Genomic DNA, 17,660 nt, shown 5'->3' on the forward strand with positions numbered 1-17,660 from the left:
ACGTATCCTTTTCTATGTGTTTTAGTTCTATTAGTTCCTTTACCTATTCTTTGATCTCTTATGAAGCGCCATATTTCCTTTTGCAGACCGTAAATATCAGCATTCTTAATACAATTTACTATATTTATAACATAAGAAGGAGGATTAAAGCCATCATTAGAAGATTTATATTGTAAGGCAGTTTGTGTTTCCCGAAAAATATTGTCAAAATAATTATTCTGTAATGGCCTAATAGGTCTAACTTCCTTATTTTCTTTGATGTCATTGGAGCAAAATGATATTCTATATGCATCCGTAAAAAACGAGAGCCTAAAGCGCAAATTAAAGTATCTGTCTTTGCTTATAGAGATATTTTGTCTGGGCGCATACGTGGAAAAATTTAACGCTTCAACCTTTTATCAACTTTGATGTGAGCTGCCAATATATTTTGAACAGTACTTTGCGCTGGGCCTGATTTTCCTGAACATGTTTTCCATGTCGATACAATAACAAATACAAATCTCTGACGATTGAACTAGAAGTTAAGCTAAGTAACTAGAAAGTAAAATAAAAGTTAGAAAAAATCCTTGCGAAGATCACACTGTAAATAGTCTTTTCAAGTACAGAAAATAAGCTTTCTTTTTTATTTGGTATTGCATATAGCTAAATATACAAAAAAAGTTATAATGGGAAACTTAAAAAAAATTAGCAAAAATTGTTAAAAGTAGAAAACTTTGAAGAACCGTATCATTTTTAAAATTAGTGCTAGAACCTTCCATTGTAGACCATTTTAAAGGTTATTTTTTTCTTTCTACTAAGCTTACCATTGTATATATCTAAATCTACGTAGAAAAAAGTTATAGAACAACGTTTATATATGAAAAAATAGCAAAAATTATCCAAAAATGGAGAGTGACAAATTTAAAAAATCGTATCTCGAATACTGTGAATCCTGACTACTTTTACCAAACGCAATTTGAAAGAAAAAGAATAGAAGTTTTTTTATTTTGTATTACTTAAGTGAAATAATATCTATACCTATGCTGCCATAGATAATAGTTATGGGACAAAAAAGAAAAATTGTGCGTGTTCCTATTTTTTTTTGCTACGTTTTTTAAATATATTTTTGTTTCAAAAAAATTATTTTTAACTTTAAAAGATGAAATTTCGATAGACAATTTAACTTTGTACATTCCTGTAGATGTATATATGCTAAAAGTGCATACAATTCAACCCAAATACATCCTAGTGCCTAGGAGTAATCTACCCCTTTCTCCTATAATATTCATTAACCTACAAACAGGTAGAACCAAAGGGCATTTCGGTAGATCGGTATTTATTTCGGTAGATCTATCGTAAAACGGTAGACGGAACATCACTAATGCGAAATAATTTCGTTCGCTCAAAGACGACTAGTTTCTAGTTAATATTATGGAATAAACTTTTCGATCCGAAGCTATTTTCTTGTGGCATTTTAAAGTAATTACTGTTTAAATGGGAATAAGCCACAATTAAAGGTAAAAGTACGTTTATTGACGTTTCAATTTCCACTTCGAAAATCGTTCTCAAAATACAAACATTAGTTTTTAAATTAATGTTTGTATTAAACTATTACAAACTAATGTTTGTATTTTGAGAACGATTTCCGAAGTGGAAATTGAAACGTCAATAAACGTACTTTAACCTTTAATTGTGGCTTATTCCCATTTAAAAAGTAAAAACTTTTCGAGTTATAATAACATTAAAGAGAAAATGAGGGAACAAGTTCCAAAGGAAAGCAGAACTTCAGGCTGTCTTAACTACACAATATAGAGACACAGACGCTTAAAAATCAAAACAAAAACACAAATATCCAAATCTATTATCTGATCTGTCATGACATATACAGCAAAAACAAGACTTAATACAAGCGCGAGAAGAAGATATTCGGGGAAAAATGAAATCAGAATAGTAAGAAGAATAACCGCAGACACTATTCGACAGATAAAAGAGTAATAAGATTAGAAACCTGTGCAGAATAAACAACATTAAATATTGAATGCAAAAAAGAAAAAGTGAATGAAACAGGCTTAGCAGAATGGAACAGAATAGAATAGTTAGTATAGATAGTAAGTAGATGGTAAGTCGCCATTTGAAAAAAATCACAGATCCACCATGAAAGAGACGGGATATTCCACTTGGGTAGGGGGCACCGTCGAAAAAAAACTAGGCTATATATTAATTAGAAATTCTAGATTGCCGTCCGGAAATTAAACGACAGAAGAATGTGAAATATTCTTAAAAACTGCATTGATTTAAATTAACCAAAATTATTATGTTTCCTTTAATAAAAATATCAGGTTCAAATTTTTAGAAATCACAACAATATTATGTCATTTATAAGTGTTAGTTTTAAAAATAGATTACTTTAAATAATATACTTTTGCCGTTTTTAAAATCATACATGTAGCTCAGTTTTAAGGCTCATCAATTACTTAAACACTTGCTAAATGCGAAATAACTTCGTTCGCTTGAAAGGGGAAAACAAGAAATGAAAAGAAATAGTTTCTTCTTCCTACACCTCTAGGGCCCTCTATTTTGCCTTTAAGGATCAGTTGTAATATTTTATATCGACTTCCCCTTACTATATGTCCCAGATATGACATTTTTTCGATATTTAACAGTCTTTAGCAGTTCTCTATCTCTGTTGAGGCTCCTTAGTACTTTATCATTAGTTTTCCTTGCTGTCCAAGGTATCTTTAGTATTTGTCTATGAACCCACTTTTCCAATGCTTTAATTTTGTTCATGATCAATACTTTTAGCGTCCACATTTCTGCACTATACAAAAGTATGGACCAAACATAGCACTTAACCATTCTTTGTCTTAGTGCTAAACTCAGATGATTATTGCAAAGAAATTACTTCATTTTCATAAGAGAAGAGAATCATTCTCTCTCTCCTGTTGCCGACCAGAATGTAGCTTCGACTATTTTTTTAATAATTTTAAACTGTTTCTCCTTATTTAGTGTAGTGTTATGTACAATTTCATGTTTAATTTTATGTTTATGGGCAAGATTTAATTAATAAAACTGTGCTCGATATCTGCCTTTATTTTATCAAAGTTAATCTATCTAGTCTATCCGAGACTGGTACGAAATTTGTCACATATTTACTCAGTTCTGATGTTACTAAAATACCTCATTTTGTGATGCGGGTCTTCTGTGCTGTTACCAGAATATTATAATACACTTTCGTCCTTTTTATATGATCCTTACTCTATCCATCTCATTTCACTAATTCTCAGTTCATTCTTTTCATTTCTTGAATTGCGTTGTCAAGTTTCCCAGCCGCAAATAGACTTCTAACATTCCATGTGCACATTCTAAAATTAGACTTCTTTATTTTTAGGATTTCTTCACGAGGTTTTCACATGTTTACGACCTGAGAGGCCTCGTAGAATAAATATGTTTCTCATCTCCTGCCGAATCTTGGCGTCCGCTTTCTATGATTAGTAACGGTTTGCAATTACAGTGTCAATTCTATGGTGATTTTCCTGGGGTGTTCTATGAGCCGGTAATGCAGTGATTCCCCTTTGCCTTCTGCATTCTTATGCCGTTGACCAATATTTGTTGATTTATTCGCCTTTGGGGCCGATTTTTCAACCCCAGGAAAAAAGAATGCCCTACCACTCACCAACTCATCCGCCCTAAGCCGTTGGTCAGTAAGTGGGGGATTGCTTATACCGGCAATCACTCTGACGTCAGAGCCTCATTCGTTATCTAGCAGGATGCACCGGATGGCCGTAATCAAGATCATCACATGGGCAGGTGAGGTTGACATTTGGATAGGAGAGGCTATACGTTGCGCATCACTATCCCTTGCATCCTAAGTACGTGTATATGAGGCCAAAATACCACAATATTGATAAAAATTATACTGATGAGGCTGTAAAGGTCGGAAATCGATCAGTTTTGACAGAACATTTTTGGGAAAGTAAGTCTAATGTTTTTATCTTTCAACTTTCATTTTTCTTTCTAGAACGTGAGTTATGCATAGTAGATCTTTTTAATAGTTTGATTGCTTTCCAAACTAAATATTCTATTCTACTGTCTTTAGTTAATTTATTTATTTATCGATTTATTTTTGATACGCTGATATTTTTACTGCTTCTATAACCTCGGCTAAGCAGAAAGTTCGGATATTCTTCTTATCTTGGCACTTAAGACAGTAAGCGTTACAGTATTAGTTAATGTTGAACATTAAACAACAAGTTGAAATTTTTTATCAGTAATAGAAAATTAGTTTAAAACTAGGATCTAAAGTATTTTAAGCTTATCTATTTATTGAATATTCTATTATATTATAAATATTTAGATGTTATTTTGTAACCTCGGAAACCTTTTTTGGATGGTGCTAGAAAGGTCACCAATGGAGACACTGCGGACGGCAGCCAGATGGTTGGTGGAGAGCGAGTCGTGGGTTCGAAACTAGCTTTTGGAACCAAGAATGGGTCCAACGGACGAAATAAGTAAAGATAGGATAAGAGATATTGGAAAAGATACAGAAATAAACAAAAAGATAGATGGGTAAAATTACCAAAGATAAGATAAGATAGACAACAGGGCGCCACTTAATTTTTTGGGGCTTAAGGAGAAAATTAACAAACCTTAGAACAGAAACGAAATACAGAAAGATATTTTGGTTCTGAGACTAAATATAAGGAAAGATCTCAACAGTTAGTTATTCAATAAATTTGGTTAACACTCTACCTAAACAAATAATAAATATATTAGGTGGACCCCGTCCATCTAATTACCTACGGACCTTAATCGGCCTGATCTTTCTACTGGTCAAAGGTATAATAATATTTAAAGGTAAAAAGCAAATATTCAGAGTTATGGTTATATCAGGAAACCTTGTTAGGAGTCGACAAATAAAATAGATACATAAAACAAAAACAATATATTCAACAACACAATGATATCGGTAGCTAAATGTACATACAAGTAATACAAATACACCATCAACTATGAAATGGTGGTGTACACATAAAAATAAGTAGTAATATGAATAATAAGTACCTTTACAAATATAACAATATAGTAATGCACAGGTTCAATTATCAGCGAAGAGAGCCTGATAGTGAGTAAGAAACAAATTCAACCAAGGTTGATTAAAGGTCTCTCTTTGCTGTTTAATGGCATATCTCGAGACACTGGGTTAAAAATGCATAACAATTATAGCAAATAACAAAAATTAATCAAATATAAATTTATAAGAAATCAAAAAGGTTACCGAAATAAAAATTTAACCAAACCGCACTTGGTTATGTTGATTATCTATCTCGCACTGTTATTTAATGATGGAGAACTAAATGTTCGTAATTATGTTTATTGAAATTTTTTAGTAGCTGGTGGAAAGTTCGTAAGAAAATATTAAATGTAAAAATCAGTAGTTACTCTCAACTACAGGTGAAGACATAGATTCGCCCAGATGATTGAAAAACAATATGATGGAATACCATATTATTCGCCCAGATAAGTGGAGATATTAAGATTATGGTAACTTACAGTAATTCCTGATGACTGCTGCACTATTTCACTAAAGTTAATTTACTTTACTATAATACTTTACTTGTACCAAGCACTAAAGATAATTAAAATTAAAGGTACTCTATAACTATATTTAATCTAATATAGTATTAGATTGAAAGAACTCAAATATAGAAGTGTATACACACTTAGAAAGAAATTGTACAGATAACGCGACACGGAGACGATAATGAGCAAAGCCCCTTTACTCGACGAATGCCCACCGGGAAGTAACTTGGTTCCTCTAAAATTTTACCAAACTACCCAAGAAAAGGTGAGGGTATCTACCCCCAAAAATGATAGGCCAGCCTAGATGGGTTTTTAAGAAGGTAAAAAGATTCTAATGATCACCAAAACTAACGTTACCCTTCTAGCTAGGAACGTGATGAAATATAAAATCCCTTGCATTAGGTTATTATAGAAAAACATTTCTACGTGCCCCGACGATATCTAACAACTTTATTATAAAGGAACCCGGTCTTAGAGCCGGAAGGAATTACCCGAGGATTACCTAAACCGTCGTTTTTAAATAAGTAGGTAAATTGTTCCCCTTAATATTTCGGTAATTTTCATAAACTTTCCTAATGGTCAACCGACTAACCGCGCATATATTATTTGCAAATACGGCCATCGGCATCTCAGCAACGGAGTAAAAGAATTAGAAATATATTATATAAATATATATTAATTATATATATATATATATATATATATATATATATATTAATTATAAAAAAATGTTACAATTTTTTAACTTTTTAGGTTTAACTTTAAGCTCTGCTCTTACCACAATATTGTCCCACTTTGAAAATTTATCGCCTTGGATATTTCTTGCCTCGACGATACCATCAATGTTTGCTGGTGGATTCAGTGCTGCGTTTATAATTATTAATTTGTATATAGCAGATATTACTACATCGGAAAACCGTGTTTTCAGGTAAGGTTTAGTTTTGTAACAACTTAAAAGCTATAAGCTTGCGACATAATACATTCACATTCAACGGATTGAACACACATTCTTACAGTATTGTTAACTGTCAAAATAAATTAAATAAATTAAAAGATTACTTTTCTAAATATTAGTGTAACCAATAAACACAATTTTTAGATCAATCGTGAAACATGAATTGAAACATGATATATTTGAACTTTATATAGATCAAAAGCCCTCCAAAATCTCCTAAATCAACTGGATAGATACAAAATAGACATAACTGCCATACAAGGAATAAAATGAAAGAAACAATATATTGGAAAAGCGATCACTACGATTTTCTACAGCTGCGGTCCTAAAGATCAGATTTTGGTCACTGGATGTATAGTAAACAAGAGAGTAAAACATGTAATGAGAGATTTCAGAGCTCTTAACCCCAAAATATGTATTTTAAGACTTAAACGACGTCTCTTTAACTTTTATCCAATTAATGCGCAAGCTTCGACGAAGAAATAAGAAGAAGAAATTAAAGAACCATTTTATGATGAGTCCATATTAATTCGGAACTAGTCATGCCCAAAAAATAATTCAAAAATAATATATATGAAGACACAAACAAGACTAATTAGCAGTATTGCCAGCGTATACTTTTCTCGAAAAGATATACACAAAGGCACCTGGAAATTACCAAATGGACTTACAGTAAACATGATAAATCATGTTATTAAGACTCAACACACCAATCGAATATAATAAACGTCCGTACCAGAAAAGGAGCAAATGCAGATTGCCGATAGGGTAAGGGCCAGAATTTGGAACTTCAAAAAGAAAGAGGTTCTAAACATGAACGATACAATATAGAAGGACTCAAAGATATGAACAAAAATAGACAACATAAACAAACTATAAACATCAAACTGTAAAACAGACTAAAACATGAAAATATAAATAGAGAATGGGAAGAGTGCGAAAACATTATAAAAGAAGCAGCTGAATAAGTACTTGGCATGGAAAGAAAATCAAGAAGAATAAGACCGAATAAATGGTTTGACGAAGAAAGAATGAAATTCGTAAGATGCGCCTGTAACACCACCATCTCGAAGGCCTCGAGCTTTCCTTAAGAAGCTTTAGAGAGCGTGCATGCCTCTGCTCCGTATAATAATGCAGAAAATACATAGCATCTGATGATAGAGATTTTGGTACTAATTGGTAAATCGTGACTTCTGAAAAAAGACTTTATCTTTACGAACGCTGATCTCGCTTTCTCTATGCGTTGTTTTATTTCAGTAGAGTAGTCCCATTGGTTATTTGTGTTAGTACCAAGATATGTGTAGCTGTTTACCCTGTCAATTGGCTGTTGGTCTATCAAAAAATGTGTATTTAACACTTTGTACTTACTATCTGCCATGTCCTTTGTTTTGTTCGTGTTGAGATCCAGTCTATATTCTCGACTTATATCTGATATGCGCGACATTTATTGCTTGTAAACCATCTAAACCATCAGCATATCTAATGTTGTTTAAAAGTACTCCGTTAACTAAGACACCTTACTGTAGTTGTCCCAGTGCTTGCTCGAAGATAAGCTCCGAGTACATGATAAAAAATATTGGAGACAGAATGCATCTTTGTCTCACTAATCTATCTATGGAGATTGTCTCTGTTAACTGGTCATCCACTTTAGTGTTAGCAGTTTAGGTTGTAATATAAATTATATATAAGTCTCTATCATCCAAAGCCGCTTCTTTCAAGATTGATATGAGCTTCTCATATTTAACTTTATCGAATGCCTTTTTGTAGTCAATAAAACAAATATATACATCACAATTGACATCCCTGCATCTCTGGATAAGCATCTGTATAGCGTATAGAGCTTCTCGGGTGTCGTAAGGTTTCGCGGAATCCAAATTGTGTCCATGACACTTGTTCTTCACATTTTTTATAAATTCTGTTCTGTATCGCTTTTAAAAACGTTTTAAGTAAGTGGCTCATTAGGCCAATTATTCTGTAGTCTTTGCATGTTTTTGCATTTAATTTTTTTGGTATAGTTACGAAGGTCGACTTTAAGTAGCTTTGGGAAAATTTTTGTTAAATATAGTCGTTATCCATTTTATTTCATTATTATTTATTATATCGTTATTATTTATTATAGTCAGTTTAATATTAATTTGTAATAATACATATAGTTTCAAAAGTTATGCATCACCCCTCGTATTAACAATTTTTACACTTTTATAAATCCGTATCCTTATCTACATATTTAATAAGCCTTTTTCGTCTAAAATACATCATTTTTGGTTTTTTATTTTATTTAAATGCCCATTTAATTGATCTAGTTTTAACAAGGTGTAAACATTTAAAAAATATATTCTGGTAAAATTTGTAAAAATGTGATTTATCTTCTTCTTCTTAACATTCCATACACCAAAGTGCGTAGGCGACTATCTCATTACTAGAATTCTGTTCTTGGCGGCGTGACACAGCTCGCCTGTATTGTGTATTCCTGTCCATTCTTTAATATTCCTTAACCAGGATAATTGTTTGCGGCCGGCTCCTCTCCTACCTTCGATCTTCCCTTGTAGGATTAACTGTGGTATTTCATATTTTGCTCCTCTCAATATGTGCCCAAGGTAACCAAGGTAATCAAGGTGATTTATCACAAATCTTAATTTAATTTCTCAGTTGGCCCGTGCAAGAATATTGGCCTTAGTTGAAGAAGACCATTTACATCGGTTCGTGGCGGAAAAAGTAGTTTTTTTAGATTCATGTCTGTACCAACCTCCAAAGAGACTTCAGGCATGCTATAGGACTCAAAGTGTCGTTGGCTATCATAAAAATGAGAAATTTAGAATGGGGTTGGAGGAGTCGTCGACCAATAAGAATTTCTCAGCTACAACCTAGACATGTTTTGCACCTCCTTCAGTGGGCTCCGGAACACACAGCTCCCTCAACAGTTTTGGAATTTTGTATATTTTTCAGACGAGATCAAAATCTGTTTAAATAATAACAGATGGCGAATTCGTGTTTGGCAAGAGCCAACAAGAGCTGCACAACTAGCATATACCCGTCCCATACTTCATTTCACTGGTGGCACTGCTAGATTTTGGGCAAGTATTATGGCAGGTGGATGCACGGAATTGGTGGTTATTGATGAAACTTTAATAGGAAGAAGTACATCACATGGATTTTAGCACCTCATGTGAAATTATGTGGAAGAACTGTGAGTGAAAATTTTGTATTTCTGGGTGATTACGTCCTATCAAAAAAACGTTTGTAGTGGCCTGATATGTCTCCAGACATGAACCCCACTGAACATGTATGGGATTTGCTCTACCGAGCTGTTCGTACCCAAAGGAATCCTTCTAGAACCCATCATGAACTTAAAATTGCCTGTAGAAAAGAATGGGAGAATCTGCCGCAGAAAAGGATTGATCAATATATTTGGCAGTGTTAGAGCTCAAATCCAGGGTTGCATCGATGCCCCTGGTGGAATTATACGATTTAAAAATTGTTAAACATATTTTAATTAAAAATAATTTTTTTATTTTTTATTTTTTATTTATTAAAAAAACAGTTTCTCTTTTAAAACAAAAAATATTTGTTAACAATATGATATTTTTTTATAAATGATCTGTAATAGTAGTTTCCGAAAATAGGTAATAATGACGACAATTTTGGTTTATATTTTTGATTTATTTTTATTATAAGTAATAAAATAACTTCTAGTAATTGAAGTATTAATTTCAGGTATGGTATTTACGAAGCAGTAATGGCTTTTTCTTCTCTCATTGGAAATCTCAGTGCATCATATTTACTTTACAACACTAGTTATGAAGCTGTATTTTCTGTAGGAACGTGCTTGATAGCCATAAGTGTTTTTTATACAATATTTTTATTACCAGAATCTCTAGATGTGGAACGAAAAGTAAGTATCCTGCCAATGCTTCAATCAGTGGCGTGCCGTGACATTTGAAGAAAGGGATGAAAATTAAATGAAATTATTAAAAGAATTACTAAACCTTTTACTTGTGGTGCTCTGTTCTTATGTCATCCTTGGCAAACTTGTTTCTAATTCGTTAATTAAGCTAGCCTCTCCTCACTTGTGGAATTTCTGACAAAGATTTTAATCTGCTTTAGTACAGAAAAACTTCGTTCCACAGACACTCTTGTAGCTGGCAATGTCATCACTAAGTCGTATAATTTTGAAACCTCATGGTATGCTTTATCCAGTTCAGTTTTTTTTTAAAATATCATCATTTTAGAACTAGTATCAGTCTGTAAACAGTGTTAAGAAGCATACAAAACGAACAGTTGAGAATTCTGGGAAAAAATGTCAAAAAAGTTTGCATAATGCTTTTTTAAACAATTTTAAGCCTCTTTTGGGAAACTAGAATTGGCATATTTATTGAAATTGCATAGCTTCACAAATCTTAACCCACAAAGCTTTTTCTTAGCTTAATCTTATCTTAAATATTAAACTCTTTAGGCGGCTGGGAAATGTTATGTATTATTTCACAAAAAAGTCAATGATAAGATATTTTTGTGTCACCTACATTGTCAATATCAATGCGTTTTCGCTTGGATTACATCTCTTCGAGTCGCAAGTTTTTTTGCTAGATGATATCAAATTGTTCTCTATGTCTGTTGATTTGGACTTCTAAGTTAATTTTTTTAATACAAAATCCAATTCATTCGATTAGTTCTAAAATACATCAAACAAAATGTCTGTATAAAGAAATATCTCAAAAAATACTTAGCAAAAAATTAGAATCAAAATCTCGTTTAAGTAATTCCAAATATCCTCTTGGGGAATTCACAGTTTCAGTGTGCCAGTAGTCTTTATGCTCCAAAATGCTTTCAAAAACTGTTTTTACTCCCATTTTTGTTCCATTTGGTAAAAGCTGCACAAAGAAATCTTTTCTGCAGAATGATATCTAACCAACTTAAACAATTTAGCGACATATGCACGCCACGCCATCTTACTCTCCACCACTAGAGTGTTCTCGAGTTATATCTTTGCGTAGTAAAGCACAGTCCCGGCCTCGACTACCTGCTCAGTTCGTGCTATGCCGTCAAGATACAAATACATTGACGAGTCAGAGAGCGAGTTTTTACTAATTAGTTGCTGACAAGATCACCATTTTATCATTAATCATCCATATATCGATCAAGGTAAGCTGCAATTTAAAAATTTAATTCAAGTATTTTACAACTATTATTTTCTGTCTCCCTTAAGATGGCAGCAAATAGAAAAAGAACATACCAAGACGAATTCCTTAATTACGGCTTTACATAAATAGAAGACAATGGTACAATGAAACCAGAGTGTGTTGTATGTGTGAAGGTATTGACTTCAGAATCTTTCAAAAAAAGTCAATTGAAGAAACATTTACAATTTAGATAATTTTCATTCACACCTGTCTTCCAAACCGCGAGAATACTTTGCAAATTTAGAAATACCTCTTAAAAGACAAATATTGAATAGCAACTTGTTTGGTACATTTGATCGGCGCCCAGCATCAAGGGCTAGCTCTGAAGTAGCCTGATTGATTGCACGAAATAAGAAACCATACACTATTGGTGAAGATTTGGTTAAACCAGCTGCTGTAAAAATAGCAGAGATTATGTGTGGTCAAAAAGAAGCAAAGAAACTGAATTCAGTGCCCTTGTCTGCAAAAATTGTAAAAGAACAAATTTCTATATTAACAGAAAATGTAAAGGAACAGGTTATATTCGTATTAAACAGGCTAAATATTTTGCTATTTAGCTTGATGAGACAACTGATTTTCGTAGCAATTCACAGCTAATGGTATATGTTCGCTACATAGGTGTAGATAATTTTGAAGAGGAATTGCTGTTTTGTTCTCCTCTCGAGTTGAGATCTCGTGGAATTGATGTCTACAATAAAGTAAATGAATGTTTCAATGCGCAAAGTTTAAAATGGGAAAACTGTATTTCTGAATCTTTGCATGGAGCTCCAGCTATGCTGGATCATATTAATGGTTTTTCGGCTTTTGTAAAAAAAATAACCCAAATATTGAAGTTACTCACTGTATGATCCATCGCCAGGCCCTTATGGTCAAATATTTAGAACCTACACTGAAAGCTGTCATGCATGATGTCATCAAGATTGTAAATTTTATCAAGGGATATGCACTAAACACGCGGCTATTTCGTGAATTATGTCAGGACGGTGAAGCTGAATATACGGACCTACTTTATTATACAGAAGTAAGGTGGCTTTCTCGCGGAAATGTACTAAATCGAGTATGGACTCTCAAAACTGAAGTCGAAATTTTTATGGTTGATTAAAAAAATATTCTCGCAGATAAGTTAAAAACTCTTCCTGGGTTGCATATCTCGTATATTTAGCGGGCATTTTTGAGAGTATAAATATATTAAACAAAGAATTGCAAGAAAAGAATATTAATATCATTTCAGCGAGAGAAATAGTGTCAGCGTTTGGGTTAAAGGTGCAATATTGGAGACAGAAAGTAGAACCGAACAAGACAGCTACTTTTTCAAGGTTAGCTTTGTTTTTGGAAGATTACGAAAATATTACTTTTGCTGACATCAAGGATACAATTGTAAGACATCTAATCAAACTCAGAAAGCGGTTTTCAGATTACTTTCCAGATCTTGATACACTTACTCTCAGTTGCATTGCAGATCCTTTTACATGTGGAATTGCTATGATACCAGAAGAACCTTTAGGTTTAGCAGAAGCAATTCTCGAACTTCGATCTAATATTCAATTTGAGAGTAAACCAAATCTGTTATCTTTTTGGATGTCAAAAGCTGCAAAGGCTTTCAAAATTGTACATGAAAATGCGGTTAAAAAATTGTTGCCATTTGGAACAACATATTTGTGCGAACAAGGCTTTTCCACTCTAATGAACATAAAAACGAAGAACAGAAATCGATTAAACGCTGAAGACTGTGTTCAAATCGCTCTTACACCAAGTCTCAATTTTGAAGCAACTGTATCAAACATGAAACCTCTCGCATGAAAATTCGCCCCCACAGAAAATATAAGCTAATGATAATTTCTCGTTATTTTGTAATTCATATGATATTTTTCTTGTATGACAAAATAACAAGAAATTATCATTTACTTATATTTTCTGTGGGGGTGAAAGTTATGGATTACTAGGTATTACATTGATAAATTGAATAAATGATGTTTAAATTAAATTTTTAATTATTGTTTTTTTTTTCAAAATTATCATGGGGGCTATAACATGAAAGATGCTAAAAAGAGGCGATTTCGTTTTTTCTTGCTCTTCGCCATGGGGTAATATCAACTTACACAAAAATATTTTGGGGTAATGATTAAAAATGTTCCCCGACCGCTGATCTATTGTGACTTCCATTTTGTTGTTTTGGTTGCTGTGTTCAATAGTTTTTATGATATTCAGGGTAACTTCTCTATTATATAGAAGATGGATTACATATTTGAGTTTTAAGCTGTCAAATGCTTTTTTAAGATAATCAGCCACAGAAATGCTGGTTTAATATACTCTAATGACTTTTCAGTAATTGACTTTATGGCGAATATTGCATATTGCATCTGTATACAAACTTCTAGTATAAAAACTTTGTTGTTCACCTGCTAAACTTATCCTCTGATTTATTGGTTCTTATAAAATTTTAATTGTAATTTTTATGGTAGTATTTAACAAGTTTATACCTCTGTAGTTTTATGGCTGTTTTTTATCTTCTTTTTTAAATAGTAGAATTAGTTTGCTCGTTCTCCATTCTTCCGGTATTCTTTTGTGTTTTACAATTTTATTAATTAATGTTGTTAATTGTTCTGTCATTGTTGTTTCACAATATTTCAGTAATTTGTTTGATATCCCGTCGTTACCTGCTCCTTTTTTGTTCTTCATATTTTTAAGTATTTTATGAACTTCCTGTAATTTATATTAAGTTTGTGATAATTTCTGCTATTTCCGGTTATAGCGTCGTTTGTTCTAACTCTGTATAGAACTTTTTTAGGTAGTCAATTTATGTAACCTTTTTTATGTGTTTTGGTTTTATTAGTTCCTTTACCTCCGTCCTTTGGGCTCTTATAAAGCGCCATATTTCCTTTTGCAACCATAAAAATTATGTTCCATTTCTTTCAAATAGTATTCCCAATGATCATTTTTTATTTTTCTTACAAGTGCATGTGTTTCGTTTATTAATTTTTTTTAATTATGGGACACCTCTTGTGTTTTGAACTTTAAAAATTAAAGGCAAAAATATCGAGCACAATTGTAATAATCAATTCTTGCCAAGTACTTTCGCTTTCTACAGCATCATCAGGGGCATTTCGTCAAATTTGGGCTATCCAACAAGCGCAGAATGTAATAAAAATGAAATTGAAACATAAATTATACATAACACTACACTAGTAGTATTATGTACAATTGTACATTGTACATTGTAGTTTTATGTACAATTTATGTTTCAATTTGACCTACTACATTCTGCCGAGGAATTTGCGACAAAAAATCAAAAAAGCGGCACTAATTATGCTAAAGGAGACCAATTGTGTCGCGAATTCCTCGGCAGAATGTAGTAGGATATGGTTACCCATATTTAAAGAGGAAGTTATTAAGAGGAAAATACCAGTATTGGTAAGTCAATAACATATAGAGGATACATCATTTATGTTTTTTAAATAACAAACATATAAAATCAGAATTTGGTATTTATTGAAGGTAAATTAAATGCATCAATTTAAAGTTGATTTCATGTAATCGAATGAACTACCTTATAAGTAAAGTCGTCCCAGGAACGCAACTCAACAATATTGGCAATATTATTTTAAAGTCGTCTACTTTAAAATGTATAATGTATGTCTGAATTGTCAATATAGATGAGTCAGATAAAATTAAATTATTAGTAGAATTTTTCACTAAGTAACAAAAAAACAAAATTTGTTTAATTTACTAATGTTTGTATTTTGACAACGATTTCCGAAGTGGAAATTGAAACGTCAATAAATGTACTTTAACCTTTAATTGTGGCTTATTCCCATTTAAATAGTAATTACATTAAGATTTAATTATTACAATTGTGCTTCATATTTGCCTTTAATTTTCGTTCATTCGTTCGAATAAAGTTCATTTATTCGAGCATTCAACCTTATATCAATCTTGTGTTTTGGTTGACATGAATTTTAGCTAAGCTTGTTTGTTTTCTTTATATTTTCTTCACTTCTGTACAAAACCATGGAGTTCTTCGCATTATGAACGATCTATTTTTATTTATATTTTTTTCGCCAAGAACTTCCTTGACCGATGTTAAAGTATTAGACTTAATTTTTGGCCAGCTTTCTTTGACTCCATCCTTTTCTGTGATATATGTATTTCTGCTTTTTTCTGTTTCACTTTTTGGGAACAGGCGCCTTGTGGAATCCCATTACTCTTACTGTTCTTTATAAAAAGTTCTGCATGAAACAATCAATACCTATAATACAATCATTGGATAATAATTTTTTTAGTCATATACAGGGTTTGTCAAAAATATAAATTTTATGTAATAGTTAATAATATCCCCAATTCATAGTGTTTGACAAACGACATATATGACTGCAAAATTTAATATTTGATGAGTTTATTTTAGGTTTTAGAACTTGCAGAAATTTTTATAAAGACTAAATTTTTTCATAAAACTAAAAATAAATAAAGCTTCCCATGTTTAACATTCTAAATTGGATACAAATACACATATTATATACACATATTATGTCACAAGGGAATTTTTTTGAGGGATATCGATCAAAATTTTGAGAAGGAAAACAGAAAGGTCTTGCTACTTCATCAGTTTATCTAAAAACAGTTAAATGAGCGTATATCTACTGACAAAATTGCAAAAAATGAGTTCAAAGATATACATCTCTAAAAAGATAGAAGTGAGGCAAGTTTAACTCAAGAACCATAAATTGAGAAAATTAAACAATAAAAATAAATTAATCAGTTTTTTTTTCACGCAATATCTTAATGATTTTAATTACAGACGCCAAATTATAAATCAGATTTTCAAATTTTATCTCAAGGTTCTTTTGTAAGTTCTGAAATACTTTGACTTTTAAATATTGTTTACTACATACAACAGACATAGAAGGAAATAAAAAAATGCCAAAATGTTCGATACAATAAAAATATATTGATAAAATCATCATCATCATCATCATCATCATCATCCAGCCTTCATTTATCACGTCCACTGCTGGACATGGCCCTTCCTTAAACCACTCCATTTTTTTGCAATTTTGTGCTCTTTGTTGCCAATTTTTCGTGATACGCCTGATGTCGTCAGCCCAACGTGTACTTCGTCTTTCTCTACTATGTTTGTCTGCTCTTGGCCTCCAATGTGTAATTTTACTCGTCCATCATGAGTCATGCATTCTCGCTACATGACCTGCCAAATTCCATTAAAGTTCTGCTATGCGTTTCACAAGATCAGTAATACTCGACCTTCTTCGCAGATCTTCGTTTCTTATTCGGCTCCGCAACGTCACCCCCAACATATTGGTTAGAATCATAGTTTCCGCCCCATAGGTCATGACCGGTAATACGCATTGGCCAAATACTTTTTTCTTGAGGCTAATTGGTATGTTGGCCCTAAGTGTGTCTCGCAGTTTTCCAAAGACTGCCCACGCTAAAGTAATTCGTCTTTGGATTTCGCATGTTTGGTTATCCCTGCTGATTCTTATTTCATGACCTAAATATGTATATTTCTCCACCAGCCAACCACTTTGTTTTGAATAATTAAATGGTTATTGGGGACCATATTTGTTATCAACTTAGTTTGGACAAGTTCATTCTGAGGCCCACCTTCGAACATGCAAAGTCCAATTCATTTAACATATCTGTGGCTTCTCTTAAATCATCTGTGATAAGGACAATGTCATCTGCGAAACGGAGATGGTTAAGTTTTTCGCCTTCTCTTGTTACTCCTCTGTGGTTCCAATTGGCCATCTTAAAGGCATACTCTAATGCCGTTATGAATAATTTTGGTGACAATGTATCTCTTCGCCTTATCCCATGTTTTATTTTTATTGGTCGGGTTTTATCGTATATCTTAACAGTCATAATGGCATTTTTGTAAATATTGTAAATAAGTTCACTATACCTATGGTCGACTCTACTGTCATTCATTGCTTCTATAAGGCTGTCTTTTTCGATCG

General features: G+C 32.4%; 1 protein-coding gene across 1 annotated transcript in view; it reads left to right on the forward strand.

Moving 5' to 3' along the window:
* LOC140435495 (uncharacterized) overlaps window positions 1-17,660 on the forward strand; it is a 119,006-nt gene that overhangs the window by 13,848 nt on the left and 87,498 nt on the right. Inside the window, exons 3-4 of the mRNA XM_072524233.1 lie at window positions 6,313-6,487; window positions 10,229-10,406. Of these exons, the coding sequence (XP_072380334.1) occupies window positions 6,313-6,487; window positions 10,229-10,406 (353 nt within the window). The remainder of the gene's footprint in view (window positions 1-6,312; window positions 6,488-10,228; window positions 10,407-17,660) is intronic.

Source organism: Diabrotica undecimpunctata, chromosome 1 (assembly GCF_040954645.1).
Source record: "Diabrotica undecimpunctata isolate CICGRU chromosome 1, icDiaUnde3, whole genome shotgun sequence".
Taxonomy (NCBI): domain Eukaryota; kingdom Metazoa; phylum Arthropoda; class Insecta; order Coleoptera; family Chrysomelidae; genus Diabrotica; species Diabrotica undecimpunctata.